An 18,411-nucleotide genomic window follows, 5' to 3' on the forward strand; every position below is an offset into this window, starting at 1 on the left:
GTTTCCCAGGACCCTGATGGGGGACAGGAGAAGGAGCTTCAAGGCAGGCTGGTACCATATCCACCCCTGGCTTGAATATTCTCAACAGATGGACTCGGCGTATTGTTACGCTTGCAGATATTTTAGCCCTCCTAATACTGTTTTTTTCTCATCACTATAATGTTATGACTACAATGCTTTCAAAGTTTGATGAAATTAAAAGTCAAATAATATTTCGAATCTGTCTTTTTAGCCCTGGGTTGAATGTGCCCCTCCATCAAAACCCCCGGCCCTAGCCCGGCCCCCTCAGTGAAACTGATCTAGAACCGCCACTGCAACAGACACTACACGCTGCACATTTTATGAAAACTTTCCTATTGGTCCCTTTTTGTCCTTTCATCCATATAAACGTAATTTATGTTTCCATAAATGTTCAAATAAACATGGATCATGATATTGTGAGCACATTCATTAACAAATGTGATTTTTGATCAACGGCAATATGAATCTCATTGCAGGGAATGGTAATCAATCTATCTTCATTACAATTTGAACTAATAATGGGCCAATCTCAACCCTGAAACTCCAAGGCTGAAAATGAGTCCAGCCATCTCGTTACCTCTGCGTCCCGCGTCCTAGACGCATAATTTTCCCGCAAAAAAAAAAAAAAACTAAAGCAGGCCTGAGGATTTCACGGTAACGATCGTTACCGGTAGTGTGTCGTTTCCGTGGCGTAATTTTGACAGTATCGAAAAATCGTTTCCCATAAAAGTCACCGCACACGAGTTGATTGTACGCGATCGAATCTCTCCTGTGTGAAAAAAACGCGATTTCACTGTGCCTGTATGTGTGTTTGTGGTGTGGTGTGATTACACATGCATGGGAAGAGGATGTCAAGCCACATCAATACTTATTGATGTATTAATGATTACCAGTAAATTAATTTTTGCAGTGTGAGGCTGGAAAAAATACTCTGATTTTGTGGTATGCTGTATTCATGATGCCATATGAGTACAACATATTTTGATCCATTTATTTTGTTCAATAAACCTGGAGTACACAACTGCTGATGTAATGTTCATTGTTAATGCATAGTTTTCAAACATATACCCTTGAAACATTATACGTTTGAGTTTCAGAATTCTTGATTATGAATATCAGTCAAAATAGAAAAATGGGTTCCCATGATGAACGTTTACGGAAACCAAAATTAGTTACCATGGTTTCCCATTGGATAATCCGATGGAACCGAAAAATGGTTACCGTGAATTTCCGAAATCCTCAGGCCTGCTACGGTACATCTTTTTTTCCCGCAATGATCGCAGTTTGACAATCGCCGCCATAGTTGTTTTGATCTCGCGTTAAGTAATCTCGCGTGACGAGAGTTCCGTTCTCGCGAGACGAGATTGGCGAGGTCGGCCTTCACCTCGCGGAAAGCAGACGATTGCCAAGTCGTGTAACGTTAAAACAAGTGTTGCGAACAGGTGTTGTGAAAATTTATTGTGGAGATATCACAGAGGAAGCAGCTAAAGTTGGATAGTTTTTTGCGATAATAAATTGACTTTGAGAAAGCCTTGCATCATTGGAAGCAGAGTAAAGAGAGGAGAATTTATGAACTCAAAGACTGAACGATGGGATGAAATAAGAACCTATTTCTCAGCAAATCTTGTATGCCTGAATTATTTAAATTTTTGCAGCATTTGTTTATAAGAAATAAACCTGTTATCAATGTACGTATATTGTTGTTGTTTGTGTTATTATATGCAAGTGAAGAAGTAGACCATTTCAGAATTCGAAATTTGGGACTCTACATGCATAATGGGACTCATACTTTTCTGATCAGCGAGTCCCTGGGACTCGCTGGGGTTAAACTGTAAAATTATCACTGTGAGTCCCACTCCAGCCCTGTGTTACAGCTGTGTTACTTGCCAAAAATGTCCACTTTTTCCTGAACTTTTCAAAAGATATTCTTGACTAGCATCGTTTGAAAAACGTTTCACCAATTTTTTTAAATGTCTGACGCGGTACCCAAACAAATGAATTGCAACATTGTATGTATTGAAATTAAATTATATATTCAAAGAAAGAACAGCAAATAACAGAGAATAAGTGAGAGGACTGTAGTTTTTCTGATTTGCAGCTTATCTTATATACTGTAAGTAGTTGTGTTCCATGCGATAGTCTGAATGTGCTCTCTTGTCTTGCCTCTTTTCAGTCCTTCATTCCTGCCTAACCCACCAGCACAAAATGTATATAATTTTGTTGAATAGAACAAGACATTTAGCTCAAAACACCTCCTTTTTAATTATATTTGAATTAGTTTGGGGGTATATCTTACTTGTGTGACTTATGATCAAGGATGTTATGTCCCAGAGTCATGTGGTTGATAAGACTCCTGCTGTACAGGGCCCTTGTATCGATAGTCACGGAGAGCAGACTGTGGCAAAATTTCATTCCCATTTCTTCCAGTTCCCTGGTTCTTGTCTGTAGACCCTATACACAAACAAAGAGGCAGTGACAATGCACACAAGAAAATGTACTGAATGTTGCTGTAATCAGGATGGAAACATCAAAATGTACACGCAGGATGGGCATGTCATATAAACAATGGCCTTTGAATTGTATCTTTTACACTTTGATTTTTCCATGGTAGATTTCGCTTTTTTCCTGTGGGCACTCCGGATTCCTACCTGTTACAGCCCTGGCCGTACATGTGCCTTGTGTTTTGAGAATGTGTGGAACTGATGTCCCTCTCGTGTTGTGTATCAGTGTGTATGGGTGTGCTCTCATTTTTTGGAGGATCTCTGTGGAGACTTTGGTGACGGACTGTGACTGGGTGAAAAGGCAGAACCAGCCTAGAGGGATGCAGGCCTCCCTGATTGGCCATGAGAGGCCATCCACCGGCAATTCAAAGAGTCTCTGGGGTGTGACAGCAAGCAGTATGAATTTGACTCGGCCTCCAAACCAGTGAATTGCTTGATATCATTATGAATGATGATATTGATGATCATGTTGAAGAGATTGGCCAATATGAGCAATTTATTCACAAGTGCTCTTTGATTTTTGAGCAGCAACTGTTAACATATGTGAATGATAATTCCAAAGCGGTGCTTATCATGAGTCTTTTGACTGGTAAAGCTCCTTCTTGGGCACTAGCAATGAGCAATGCTAAACCCAAACTCTGGCCTTCCTACCCCGATTTCATCACTGAGTTACGTCGGGTATTCCACCATCCGGTCTGGGGAAAGGAGGCCAGAGGTCAGTTATTGGATTGTGTTCAGGGTAACCAATCGGTTGCTGATTACTCCATATTTTTCCACATTTTTACTGCTAAGAGCGGATTTATCGATCGCGCATTATGCAATATTTTCCGGCACGGTTTTAGCTCCCATGTTGAAAGACGAATTGGCCATACGGGAAGAACCAAGTTATTTAGAGGAACTCATTGCCATGGCTATACACTTGGCTTATTGCATATTGGAGAGATGCCGAGAGCATGGTCTAGGATGCACCTGGAGACCTTCCGGTCCAACACCGCTACGACCCGCTCCGATGACCAGCCACCAAGTTCCAGAGACTCCTGAGCCACTTTCTGAGGAACCTATGCAGCGAGGTGGTGGTCGACTTCATCTTAGGAGAGGCAGCGAATTAATGTTTTATTGATCCCGGTGTTGTCAAAGGTTTAGTTTGTTCCACGGAGGAACTATCCCAAATTAAGAGAGTCGCTGATTTTGATGGGCATCTCTTGGCAGATGTTAACTTTGTTATGGCTCCGCTTCAATTCCGTCTTTGCGGAAATCACACTGAATTGCAGAGGTTTTTTGTGATGCCGTCTCGCGCTGTGTCCTGTTATTTTAGGATTACCATGGTTTAAGACGCATAACCCCGATATTAATTGGAATCTTCCCTCAATTGAGAACTGTTTAAGATTAGCGCAAGAACACAAGACTAATCAGTTTGCTGTCATTCCCTTAGAAAAAAAAAATCTGTTTGGCTCAAATACCTGCTTCATACCACGATTTAGGCAAGATTTTTAGTTAAGATCTTGCTATGTCTTCTCTGCCTCATTGTCCCAATGATTGTACAATTGAACTCCTTCCTAATTCAGCATTACCTGGTTCTTGCCTTGACCAGGGTTTGCAACCTGAACAAGAGATGTTAAAGGAATACATTTCCAATGCCTTAGCGGCAGTACTCATTCAGTTGTCTTCTTCCCCCATGGGGGCTGGATTTTTTTATTCATTTTTTTTGGATTGAAAAGAAAGAAAAGATATTAAGGCCATGTGTTGATTGCCGGGGACTAAATGAAATCACTGTAATAAATAAATACCCTCTTCCTCTGTCAGATTCGGCATTCGCAGACTTACAGACAGCAACTATCTTTTCTAAATTTTCTGAACTAGACCATTGCAATGCATACCAGTTAGTCTGCATGCGGGAGGCAGATGAGTGGAAGACGGCCTTCAACACTACTTGAGGACATTTCGAATATCTAGTTATGGCATGGCGGCCCGGTGGTCGACTGGTTAGCGCGTCGGCCTCACAGTGCGGCGGTGCGGAGTGCGATTCTGGTTCTGTCCTTCCTGTTTGGAGTTTGCATGTTCTCCCCATGCCGATATGGGTTTTCTCCAGGTACTCCGGCTTCCTCCTACATTCCCAAAATATGCACGGGAGGCTAATGGAACACTCTAAATTGTCCATAGGTGGGAGTGTGAGTGGGACGGGTTTTGAGGAGGACCCACCTCTCCGAAGGCCTCTTCCTGCAGCGTTTCATCTTCTTAAATGGATTCTTACATTGTTGCAAATAACACTGTACAGCATCATATTGTGTTAAATATTTGGCATCCATTGCAGGTTGGTCATCCTGGAAGGGGGATTCCCCCATTTGCTGCCCCTTCTCAAGGTTTCTCGGTTATCTCTTGATAATTTATTTTATTGTGAGCAATTTTTCCTTGCCCTCCTGAGGGTCATGATCAGGGGATGTTGTTAATATTTGACTCTGGGCCGATCTCATTGAACCCCTTTGGATTTGACACTGAGGATCTTTTTAACCACCTCATTGACCTCAACTTGGGGGATAGGAGAGCCTGCTTCAGAGATCCCAGTCTCTGCTTCCTCATGGCAAGGTGCGGCGGTGGAATTGAGGAGGTCTTCAAAGTATTCTCTCCACTGACTCTCAATGTCTCGAGTCAACGTCAGCAGCACCTCATCCCCACAATACACAGTGGTGATGGTGCATTGCTTCCCTATCCTGCGACGCAGGATGATGGACCAGAATATTCTCGAAGCCATCCATTAGTTGTTCTATATGGCTTCACCGAACTCCTTCCGTGCCCGAGTTTTTTGCCTCAGCGACCACCAAAGGCGCGTTCTGCTTGGCAAGCCTGTACCCATGGCCTTTCCATCCAATCACGCCCTTCCAAGTCTCACTGTCATTGCCCAAGTGAGCATTGAAGTCTACGAGCAGAACAATGGAGTCTCTCCAGCAACCTCTCCAAGGACTCCAAAAAGGGTAGGTACTCTGAACTGTTTGGTTGCATATGCAGAGGGATATTACCATTACCATCTCGTCCACCTGGGTAAACCCCAATGGACAAGCATCAAGTAGGAGGGCAATAAGTATGCCCACACCTGCTTGACGCCTCTTATCGTGGGCAACTCTACAGTGGAAGAGAGTCAAACCCTCATAGAGAATAAGCTGAGTGTGGACACAAGCCCGAATAGATATAGTCAGAACTTCTCGACCTCGCACACTCCTTTCCTGCCCCGAAAGGTGACATTCCATGTCCCAAGAGCCAGATTCTACAGCCGGGGAGTAAGGCTTCTGGCCTCTTGTCCACCTGGGTGAACCCCAATGGACAAGCATCAGGTAGGAGGGCAATAAGTATGTCCACATTTGCTTGGCGCCTCTTACCGTAGGCAACTTAACAGTGGAAGACAGTTCAGCCCCTCACAGAGAATAAGCTGAGTGTGGAGACAAGCCTGACTATATATAGTCAGCAGTGGTTATTGCTCTCGGAGTGCAAGGGAAGCTCAGCTTCCCCTAAAATGTCGAAGAATAAGTGATCAAATATATTAATGTAAATTTCATTGTGTGTACATGTCATTGACTAAATATGCACAACAACGTGCTCAACTTTTGTTCCGAATCAGCTTCTTCTTACTGGATACGACGCGACTCCCTTCTCATTCATTCCCGCAGCTTCGCTGTGCTTTAAACGGTGCACGCTGAGCGTCCGCTGAGCGTCTACTGCCCGGACGCTGAGCGTCTCGAGAGTTCAGTGTAGGTTTTCCCAATGCGTTGAACGGAGACGAGTCATTGGATACAAGTGTGTTTTTGTCCCGCCCACGGACGCTCGGCGTCTCTGGGACTGGATGGCAGTGGGCGGGTACCGTACACTCAGCTTTTCTGCATCAGATTGGATGATCTGTCTGAGCCTGTGTTCCAGTTTGATTGACATCGAAATGAGCCAATCACCGACCTTTTAGTGTAGGCATCCGTGTGAGCAATTTTTCAATTCCTATTCTGTTCTGAGTTGAGCTGGAGACTTCTCCTAATCAGCTTAGCGAGACTCTTTGTTGTAAACAACTAGCGACAAATTAGTATTTTATTTCTGGTGAGTTTTCTTGTAGTTGCTTGTGTTCGCAGACTGACTTATATCACTACAGTTTCCATCCTCACCTCAGCGGGTGCTGCTGAGCTCCTCCACCATCAATCAGCACTGGCCGTTGGACAAACTTCACACTCGCCTCGCGCTAGTCCCAGCTAGCAAGCTCCCAAAGTAGCAAGCCGCACATAATGGCAGACAATGTGAATGTTGTGGACCGGATTTTAGCGAAGCCATTTGAGAGTCTTCGTTACGAGGAAAAGCTTAGAGTCAAACAGCAGGGCAGATCAACTCCTCGGATTGATTTGGTGCAAACGGTGGGGAAACGTAACAGGTCTTTTCAGTTATCCTGGTATGGAAAGTGAGCTGGCTGACTGGCAGTGCTGTAACAAATAAAATGTACTGTTGGCCATGCCTCTTGATGAAACGATTTCAGGGATGTGTTGTCTGGTCAAAAGTGGGTTTTGAGGATCTCTCTAACTTTGACAGGGCATACAAAAGGCATGAAAAAAGCAGCGAACATGTGAGTGCATGTGCTAGGTTAAGTTGCCTTGGCAGAGTAAGGGTTGAGCATGTAATTAATGAAGGTGCTCGCATTCAATTGGCAAAACATAATGAAACTGTCAAACAGAACATCTTTCCTAAACCGCCTTATTGATGTGACTTCCTTGCTTGGCCATCAGGGGCTGTCTTTTCGGGGGCATGATGAGAGTGATGAATCATCCAACAAGGGGAATTACAGGGAGTTTACAGAAATATTCGCTAAATATGACTCTGTCCTAGCCACACAATTCCGGTCATCAACTGTGTTTTCTGGCATGTCCCATGCAATTCAAAATGACTTGATCTATGCTCTTTCAGCCACTGTTTCTGACGAGATAAAGGATGAAATTCAGGCTGCTCCCTTCTTTGCATGGCAGGTGGATGAAACAACTGATAGAGCTTGCCATGCTCAACTCTCGGTCATTGTTCGCTATGTGGATAGGGCAGGTAAAATTCAGGAGCGCTTTATTGGATTCTTTAATGTTCCTGGTGGAAGAGATGCTGAGTCTGTTTTTGAAATCTTGAACGAGAACATGCAGAAATACAATTTCAGGGAGAAACTTGTGGCACAAACCTATGATGGGGCTGCTGTCATGGCTTCGGACTCGAAAGGCTTAGAGGCCAAAGTTAAAGCAATTGCCCCCAGTGCATTGTTTGTGCATTGCTATGCACACAGACTGAATCTGGTTGTCTCAGGGGGCTAAATGCTTATCTGAGTGCAGAATATTTTTTGCATCACTCTCGGGATTTGCCACATTTTTCTCAAAGTCCACCAAAAGGATGTCTTTTCTTGAGTCTGCAGGCTGCTCAAGGTTGCCCAGAAATGCTCCTACTCGATGGAATTTGACATCACGGATAGTGAGCACTGTGGCAAACAATTATGATGCCCTCCTGCAAACCTTTGAGATGATCATTGCAGATAGGTCCATGGATGATGACACATTAGACTGTGCCAAAGGATTTCTGATGAAACTGGAGGATTTTTAGTTTGTGTTCATGTTGTACACATACGAACAAATCTTCTCTGAGACTGATGTGGTATTTGACATTGTCCAGCAGAGAGCTATGGATGTTCTCTACTGCAAGAAAAGAATTGAGTCTCTTCTTGCTTTTGTAAAAGAGAAGAGGTCAGAGGGGGCTTTCCAAGCTGTTTATGCCAAAGCAGCAGATCTCACATCAGACCCACAAACTCAGCCCATGAGAAAACGCCATAAGTCGCAACCACAGGATCCCAAGGAGCGCTACAGGAATCTGTACATGACCATCCTACACAATCTCACAGAGCAGATACCTCAGCGCTTTGCAGATTTGGAACGTCTGCGCTTCTTGGAATTAGTCAATCCAGGGAAGTTTGATGAGATGAGACAAGTGTTTCCAGAGGAGGCATTTCAGAATGTCCTTAAAGGTTTTGGCCAGTTCTCTGATTGAGGAAGACTGAGGTCTGATCTTCAAGTCCTATACTCAAACCAGGACTTGCAGGGCAACAAGGGAAAGCTGTGTGATTTCTTGTTGTTTCTGAAAGATATGGAGTCAGACAGTGCAATGCCTCAGGTCTACAAACTGCTTTCATTAGTGGCAACGATTGGAGCTACATCTGCAGGTGTAGAGAGGAGCTTCTCCTGTTTAGAGCGGCTCAAGTCTTACACCCGCAACACCATGGGTCAAGGCCGTTTAAGCAGCCTAGCTCTGCTGGCCATAGAGAGGACACTAGTTAAGTCCCTGGAAAAGACGCCTTATTGGTATGACAGGGTCACAGATCATTTTCTTGCAAAGGGACGGAGAATAGAATTCACATTTAAATAAATGGACATATTTTATGATGTCAGCCGAAATTGAGCTTCCCCTCCTTGACAGGCCAGCATCCGCCACTGGTCAGAATTTCTCAACCTCACAGGCTCCTTCCCTGCCCCGAGAGGCGACATTCCATCTCCCTAGAGCCAGCTTCTCCAGCTGGGGAGTAAGGCCTCTGGCCACTGCCCAGCTCACACTGCAGCCGACCCTCTTGCCCCACCTCCAGGCCTAGCTCCAGAGTGGGTCCCTGCGTCCGGGCAATGGAAAATGACGTTCACATCTGTAAATCAACATTGGGAATCTGTGATGCGAACTTTCTCTGGTCCCACACCTAGGCCCTGTTTACAATGGTTGACTTTGCTAGGGGCATAAAGCCCGAGGCAAATAAACTACTAGAATCATTGGTACATACAAACCCCTCCACCACAATAAGGTGATGGCTCATGAAGAGGTTGTTTTCTCACCCCTCTTACATTCTTCCATTTACTTTCGGTCTCGATCTCTGTCCTTTGTCCCTTCAGTCCAGGTTCTGTTTGAGATGTCTTCCTCGAATTATTTTTTTCAAATGAAAAGACACCAATGAATGATATTCATGCCCATACAGAATGTGTAAACTCAACTCCGGTCAAGAGTTCAATACAGTTTAGAGGAGTGTACACTACACATTCACGATTATGAATGTTCTGCTAACAGTCTGGAAACTTGTAACTTCTAATTTCACAAACCTTGTATATTCCCTGGTCAAAACCATTATAAGTGCTTTCCATGGTATAACTTCTCAGCACGCCCAACTCTTTCCAGACAACAATTCTGGCAGTGGCAGAACGGGACTTCTCTACCTGAGAAAACCAGATTAGTGAAAATTAGGAAGTGGAAAGAAAGGCACAATATTAGGACTGATATGATTCTAATAAATTGCTTATTTTGTCACTTCATAGAATTCGGATGATGATGCTCGTATATGCATTTATTTGTAAAAACTAAAACAAACATCTACCAACCTACCTGCAGTGGATATAAAATCTTTTTTTTTGTGGTTTAAAACAATATAAGCATAAGAGAAATAATTTAAAATCTGTATTCCCTTTATTGTGGTGGAACAAGTCATGGGAAACCTCATACTCTTGGGTGATTCAGAAGTACTGTATATGGAGATGTATGTGTAAATCAACATGATCAATCATGATTTTGATGCCAGTTGGCATCAAAATCAAGTTGTTCGTATTACCGTATAGCTGCAGCTGTTAAAAGAGAAGGCTGGTGCAATACGATCCAAGGCCTTTGCAAGAGTCTCGAAAAAGAAAAAGGGAAAAGAACGAAATAGTTTTAAGCAATGCCACCGCAAAAAAAAAAAAAAAAACGCTTTAGGCGTAGAAAAAAAAGTACCGTAGTGTGTTTCCGATAACCCGACCGACCGAGAATTTCTACGTCGAAAAAAAACTTTACAGTCGGCATTTTTTTCAAACAACCCTCTACATTTTTGTGTAAAGGGCTTACATCGGTGCAAACTCTCGCAATATTGACGTTTTGAGCGCGTGCGTCGTTTGCCCTGTCGTCTGTCAACAACATTGAAACATGGCGGCGCCCGCGATCTCCGACGACAGTTTAAACCGCTTTTTCTGTGTTACAGTCGCATGCTCCCACCGTAATGTGAAGAACGCCCCGGACCCCCAAGTCCGGAGCGGGGAGAAAAGTAAATTGGTGGCGGCGGCGCAGGCCGCGGAGCGGCGGGTTCAATGTCTTCTTGTTTTATGTTTTATGGTTATTTTGTTTAAATTTTTGATGGGGAAAAAAAAAAAAGATTAAAAAAAAAAAACTTTGTCCGACCTACCGACCCTATGCTGAAATTTCATGTTACCGGAAACACACAATCTTTTTTGTTTGGCCTTACATAAAAATCACAACACTATAATTTTGACATAAAACCATATCACTATAGTGTTGCTTTGCATTTGTCCTACCCTATATCCAGGGTCCTCTTTCAGTCCTGCAGTGTCAAATGTAGACCCTGATTGCCATAGAGTTTCCTTGACACTGCAGCCATACAGAAAAACATTTTTTTTCCTAGAATGCCCGTGATAGTCACAGAAGACCTGGAAGAAATATCAGACATTATGACATTTAGAAATGTACACCAACAAAAATAAACAGCATTAAACATTAAGACACACGCCCCTCCAAACCCCAGGACATTTCCTTTCTTTTAGCTGTCAACTGAAAATATTCGGGTTTGACATCAAAAGATGAAAGGAAATAACCCATCAACACTGAAACTTTTAATTCAAGATATTTACTTCTTTATTTGATATACAAGTTAGCCCATTATTTGTTTGAAACCACCCATTATGTGATTAAAAGTATTGGAACACGTGACTGACAGCTGTTTTGTTGCGTTTCTTACTACACTAATTATTGAAACAATAAATAACAATAAACGTAAACGTTTCAGATTTGGATTTGTCTCTGAAGACTCCATTTGTAAACTTTAAGAGTTGCAACCTACACAATAACCAAAGTGATGTCTATGAGAGAAAAACAAGCAACTATGAGGCTAAGAGAAGATGGAAAATCCCATCAGTCCAAATACTTCAACATTCATCAAAGTCAATACATTTACAACATAAACGTATTGGTCGCTTTGAAGAAAATGCGAAAATAGCTGTCCTAATACAAGCATCACAAAGATGTACTGATAAATTCCATGTCCTGCTACACCATAGGTGTCAAACTCAGGTCCTGGAGGGCCACTGTCCTGCATGTTTTCCAAGTCTCCCTGTTGCAGCACACCTGATTCTAATGAACAGATTCAATGTCAGGCTTCCGCAGAGCTTGCTGATGATATGATCATTTGAATCAGGTGTGTGGCAACAGGGAAACTTGGAAAACATGCAGGACAGCGGCCCTCCAGGACCTGAGTTTGACACCTATGTGCTACACACTCTTCAAATAAGGGTCACAGAGCCATGTATCACCTCAGGCATCACTCTAAGTTCCAAACAAAAATACACAGGATTGACACACCTAAAACACGACACCATCGTTCAACTCTGCAAGTTTCCTATATATAAGCAGACTATATGCAAAATATAATGCCTGTGCCATATTTGTGAATATCTGAGGTCAAAGCATGATTGTGTTGTTCCCAACACACATACAGGGTAGACCAGGGGTGTCCAAACTCAGTCCTCAAGGGCCACTGTCCTGCCTGTTTTCTAGCTCTCCCAGATGCAACTTACCTGATTCAAATAATCAGGAAGGTTCTAATGCTGCTTCAGAGCTGGCTGATGAGGTGATCATCTGAATCAGGTGTGTTGCAGCTGGGAGAGCTGGGAAACAGGCAGGACAACAGTGGCCCTCCAGGCCCGGAGCTGGACATGCCTGGGGTAGACACATCGAGAATGTGACATCATTGTTCAACAAAACACGCTCCCTATGTCACAGTGGTGATTCTTCGCGATAGCCACACCTGCGCGTTGAACATGCACTGCTATCCTGGCACCGGTTGGAAGTCGAGTAGATTGACCAAGAAGCTAAAATCTTGGACCGTTAACTCAGTGACCAGCACCCTCTTTGAGCATTCCCAGGAGTGAGGTTTGACAAATGTACACTTGCACAGCTGAGCTGGCGTCCGATACACCAAGACATGAGCACAAAATGTGCTAAATGTATTGTTAAAGGTTGATTTGTTCTACATGCAAAACGTTTGAAGCCAACTAACGATTCATTAGCGGAATGTTTAAGGAAATGGGTTATGCAAAGTTCTTTGCACAATTTGCACCACTGGGAACATTTGTTAACACTGATGACTTCATGTGTACAAATGTCTGTCAATGGCAAATCTTGTCTTTGTCTTTCTTCAAGAACTTTCTGACAAAGATTTTAGATTATCATTTTAAAGCAAGCACTTACGTGGAAATTGATTAATAACTCCAAATAGTAGAAAGAGTAGAAGCCAAAAAAAGCAGACTTGCGTTGCGGCACCCAGGGATTCCCATTGTCGCAGATGGTTTTTCAGTTTATATATATATATATATATATATATATATATATATATTTTATAATGTGTGTGTGTGTCAACCCAGCCGCTGGGGTGCAGTGCCCTCCCCTGGGGGTACACTGTTCCCCGGTGCCGGTCCCAAGGCCGGAGAGATGGGGAGGGTTGCGTCAGGAAGGGCATCCGGCGTAAAACTTTTGCCAAGACGGACATGCGAGTTGATAGGGCGGTTTGCAGGGACGGATGGGAATTGATGACTCGCTGTGGCGACCCCTGAAAAGGGTCGTGCCGAAAGGAGAAGAAGAAGAAGAACAAATGTGTGTGTGTGTGTCACTCATGACCTTCCTGTGTGGAGTTTGCATGTTCTCCCCATGCCTGTGTGGGTTTTCTCTGGGTACACCGGTTTCCTCCCACATTCCAAAAACATCCATGGTAGGTTTATTGGACACTCTAAGTCATGGATTCTCAATTAGAAAAGCAAATGGTCCAGAAATTTATTTTTCGAGGTCGTCATAAGTCTACAGAGCATGCGTGGTGGTGAAAAATGGAGGCCTTTTTTTTCCATTTCTTTCTTTGTTTTGTCTCATTGTGACTATTTTTTTGTAGTTTGTGTGATTTCTTTTTAATTTTGGAAACATTGCTAAGTTACCAAAAGCAGTGAGTGTTCACTGTATCAATATTTTGTCACTGAGAATAAAAGCAATCCAAGAGAAATATAACAGACTAAGTTTCCTCAATCTCAGAATTTGTGAAGACACCAAACTACTAAATAATAAACTAAATATGAACAAAAAAAGATCCGTACCATAGTCTTTCCAACTGCAACACTACCTAAAGTACTTTACTGGAGTTGATTAATGGGCATTCATCGCGTGACAACTGTATTGTGTATAATATTTTGGAAGGAACACAACTCTTCGTTTTTTAATTCACCCCTCGGGTAGACTATATTGTGTTAATATCATGTCACACTATTTGCATCAGACCTTTATCGCAATTGGTGGAAACCAAAGTTAGATTAATGTTTCCCATTCCAAACAGTACTAAAGTGAACTGAAATAAACAAACATCATTGCTTGTTGGGAACATAGCATAAGGTGTCACATGTCTGGAAAAGGACACCAGCAAGAAAATATCCAGTTTACCAGGGGAGTTCGTCCAATACTGTTGAGGTAGTAGAGGAAGCCTTTGGTATGGTAGATGGTTGGACAGAGAACAGGGTCTGGTTTACACCACTGACGATTCAAATCCTCTCTGTTCAGGTCACAGCGATTCCTGCGGTGAAACAAAATATATGATGGTGGTTGATTGAATTTGGGCTCTCTGATGGAATTTATAATTCTTTGTGCATGTCGCTCAGCTTTCTTTTAGAAAACAGCTGGAGTTACTGTCTTTTGAACTCAAAGACCACGTCCAAAATCTTGCAGTACTGATAGACTCAGACCTGACTTTCAGCAATCTATCAAATCAATCACTAAAACAGCCTTTTACCAGCTGAAATACAGATGTAGACTGAAGGGTTGGATGCTCCAAGGAGACCAGAGAAACACATCCACACGTTTATTTCCAACAGACTTCATTATTGTAATGGTGTTTTTGCTGGACTCCCTGAAAAGTGCATCAAACAGCTGCAGCTCAGGTTTTGACCACAGCAAAGACATCAGAACATATTACTCCAGTCCTGAAGGAGGCTTTGCACTGGCTTCCACTTAGCTGTATAATAGATTTTAAAATTCTGCTCGTGGTCTGCAAATCACTGATTGGTTTTGCTCCTGAATACATTCATGAAATGCTGATTGACTATAAACCCTGTAAACCTCTGAGATCTGTAGACTTGGGTCAATTAGTGGTGCCCAGAGTTCAAAGTAAACATAGTGAAGCTGAATTTAGTCGTTATGTTGCACACAAATGGAATAAGGAAGCAACAGTAGTGAAGTCAGCCTAGAGTGTAAATGTTGTTAAATTCAGGTTACAAACTTTAAAAAATATCTTTGATTAAGGTCCCCTCAATCATTTTTTAGATATTTTAGAAAAATCCATTTTATTTCTTTACTTTTAAATGTTTTTGAAGTTTTCCCTGCATGTGTTTAAATGTTGTCAACGTACATTCTGGTAATTTGTGTATGGTACTTTTGTTTGCTCTACTTTTGAATATTGTGAACTGTTGTACAGTATTTGTAAATTCTTGTAGGTTTTGTGTCTTTGCTTGTGTGAAGCACACCGGGTTGCCTTGTGCATGAAATGCGCTATATAAATCAAACTGCCTTGCCTTGCCTTTCAACTGAGTGCAGTGGTCATAGAACAGGCATGATGAAAGGTGAAGAATGCAGTAATCAATTCAAGTCAAGTCAGCTTTTATTGTCAAATATGCATAGAGCACAGATGAAATTACTTTCTTCTCTCAACCACAGTGCAATCATGTAGTGCAGGGGTCCCCAACCTTTTTTGCCCCAAGGACCGGTTGATGTCTGACAATATTTTCAGGGACCGGCATTTAAGGTGTGGCGGAAATAATACAACAAAATAATATGGTATGAGCTGCATGAAAACTGTGGTGTTTTCGAAATATAATAATAAACACAAGGAGCGTCTAATCTGGCTGCAACACTCTGATCGCTATGGTAATGTTTAATGCCTTCAAAATACAATAAAATGCAAATTCAAAGTGCATGAAAATGACGACTCACCACAGCCCCGAGCTTGATTTTCAGCAACCAGACGGTCCCATCTCGGGGTAATAGGAGACAAAGACACCACAAGTGTGTGTTTTGCGTCAAGGCTACTTCGTAATTTTGTTTTAGTTGCTGTTGCTGCAGAAAACCCCCGCCTCACACAGGTAGAATGTCGGAAATAGCAACAGTGCTATGGTGGCGATCTCAGAGTATTCAGCCATAACTTTATTCCAGTTGTCCCGAACGTACTTTTAAGGCTGCGGTCATTTGCGATCTCCAGCAGTTTTTTTACTCATTTTGCGAGCTCAGGCGTTTTGTTTTTAGCGTAATCGGTCACGTGATGGAGAAGCGTGCCTTGACGTGTGTCAAGCGTGACACAGACAGATGTAATGGAGAATCCGGTAATTTTTCAAAATAAAACATCTTTCGTATTCTGAAATAAATAAAACGGAATTAAGGCAAGTTCTTTCTGTGCGGCCCGGTACCAAATTCCCTGCGGACTTGCACCTGTCCGCGGACCAGCGTATGGGGACCCCTGATGTAGTGCATTGAACACACACAGCTTGTGTTCAATGTAGTGCATTGAACACAAACGTTAAAATTCCATAACACATAGATATATAAATATATTAAATAAAAATAAATAAACAAATAGCAACAACAGACAAACAAGGGCACTTGTGATTATTGTATATTCGTAGTTACTTGTTTTAAGTGCAATAATCGGAAGGAACTAGAGTACTCGGAGAAAACCTATGCAGGCACGGGAAGAACATGCAAACGCCACACGGAAAAGCCTGAGCCCGGATTTGAACTTTCAACCTCTGCACTCTGAGGCAGATGTGCTATGGTGTTAAAACTTATGATGATGTTTAATTGGCCAAAGAAAGTCACAACTATTGTGAATGATTCCTCCCACGGCACACAGAAAACTGCTGCCCGGTGTAGGACGCGGTTCAGTGTCCATGCTCCCCCTGGGCCTATCACTCCCATGACGCCACAAATGGAAAGAAACACACAAATAAACAAGCATCGCTTTGTCACGGGGATATGGTTTAAAAAAAAATATGAAGATGATAATAATAATGTGTTCAATCATTTTATTTCTACAATGATTCAGAGGGATTATCTCACACTTTTGCCATATTTATGATTATCATGTTTTCACTGGGGGCGGCCCAGTGGTCCAGTGCTTAGCGCGTCAACTTAGCAATGCAGAAGTCGTGGGTCCGGCCTCCCTGTGTTTAGTTTGCATGTTCTCCCCGGGCTTGTGTGGGTTTCTCTGGGTACGCCGGTTTCCTCCCACATTCCAAAAACATGCCCTGCGATTGGCTGGCAACCAGTTCAGGGTGTCCCCCGCCTACTGCCCGAAGACGGCTGGGATAGGCTCCAGCACTCCCCACGACCCTTGTGAGGATAAAGCGGATCAGAAAATGGATGGATGTTTTCACTGGTCCGAAACTAGTCCTCAGTTTGCTCGCTAAATTGTGACGTCAAGTACCCCGTCTTTGTGGATTTTGTAGTAAACAATGAAGTTAAATGTTGTTAGTGTTGTTGTTGTTGTTGTATTTTCATTCTGTGAGTTGTAAACCATGCATTTTGCAATCTTACTTTTTGAAAATCTCATTGAACGTATTAATTCAAATTAATGTTGTTTGGAGCTGCTCCCATCTGCTGGTCTTTGATGTTACGATATGCGCTCTCGAATAGTTAGTGTGTTGCTCCTGTATTGCACATATGTTTGTTACATAACAGTGTCCTGTGATTCTTTGTTGCTTTGTATTCAAGTTCTTACTTCTTCCACACTGTCAGAGAGGCAGGTTATATGTAGTTATTCATCTATCATTATCGCAATATATTATTATTATATATGATATATGATGAAAATAATGGATCACAATACTACTGCTGCGTAATCCCCCTCTGCCAACAAGTTGTGGGCCTTGATCATCAGATAGGAGCTGCAATGTTCTGTTCGTCTGGTGAGCAAAATGGAAAGTAAGACAATGGCTAGCGCAATGAGTCAGCGACTGACTGAGACGAGTAGCCACTGGAGCAGACAATTTTTTTTTTGATGGGAGAAGGAAAAACTACGTCGGGAGACAAAGTTTTTGCTTCACCTAAGACGACAAGGGCTCAAAGACATTAATTTGTATGATCCTGCTGACAATGAAGCAGATGATGACGATGATAGAACATCCGGCATGAAGAAAGTTTGTTGCTGGCGATGTGAGCGGCGGCAGATGATGGACGAAAGGCACCTCAAATATTGAGGAATTATTGTGCGGGCTGCAACATTAATTCATGGTAGTATGGTATAGTTTGTCATTGACTTGGTTGCGTATATGGAGTTCGCTGTACACTCTCAAGCAACATGTGGTGAAGCTATTGGTTTTTACAACCCGTTAAATACTGTAAGTACTTGTGGAAATTTACTAGTCTTTGCATCTTTGGCAATCGAACAGCTCATGTCCATGGCTAGCTGCCTCCCAGGCTTGCACCACCACTTTACAGCTAGTGCCCCAGAATTTTTTTTTTTCACTGGACCTTGGTAAAATTTTGATATCATCAGGGTCTTATTTATCTTGAGTGTTTTTCAGATACACCCTCACCTCTGTGGACACACGAACGTCTTTTCCCAGTCATCACTGTGCTGAGTTTCAAGTGGGACCACACTTATTCCAGGACACTACAGTGAGTGAGTGCAAAGCAGTTTTGCTTGGATGTATAAAGCTAACTCAGTGACGCAAATACAAGAGTGGACCACTGCGGCTGGACCAATCCTCTTTAGACTTAATTTCCAAAAATGCCTCTTGCCATATGA

At 42.7% G+C, this 18,411-nt stretch overlaps 1 protein-coding gene across 2 annotated transcripts in view; it reads right to left on the minus strand.

Moving 5' to 3' along the window:
* agbl1 (AGBL carboxypeptidase 1) overlaps positions 1-18,411 on the minus strand; it is an 83,731-nt gene that overhangs the window by 1,771 nt on the left and 63,549 nt on the right. For both annotated transcript variants that reach the window (XM_019865261.1, XM_019865262.1), the window contains exons 21-25: positions 14,061-14,190; positions 10,883-11,014; positions 10,150-10,212; positions 9,647-9,760; positions 2,318-2,472 (exon numbers count right to left, since the gene is read on the minus strand). In XM_019865261.1, coding sequence (XP_019720820.1) covers positions 2,318-2,472; positions 9,647-9,760; positions 10,150-10,212; positions 10,883-11,014; positions 14,061-14,190 — 594 coding nt within the window. The remainder of the gene's footprint in view (positions 1-2,317; positions 2,473-9,646; positions 9,761-10,149; positions 10,213-10,882; positions 11,015-14,060; positions 14,191-18,411) is intronic.

Source organism: Hippocampus comes, unplaced genomic scaffold (assembly GCF_001891065.2).
Source record: "Hippocampus comes isolate QL1 unplaced genomic scaffold, H_comes_QL1_v1.1 scaffold180, whole genome shotgun sequence".
Lineage (NCBI taxonomy): Eukaryota > Metazoa > Chordata > Actinopteri > Syngnathiformes > Syngnathidae > Hippocampus > Hippocampus comes.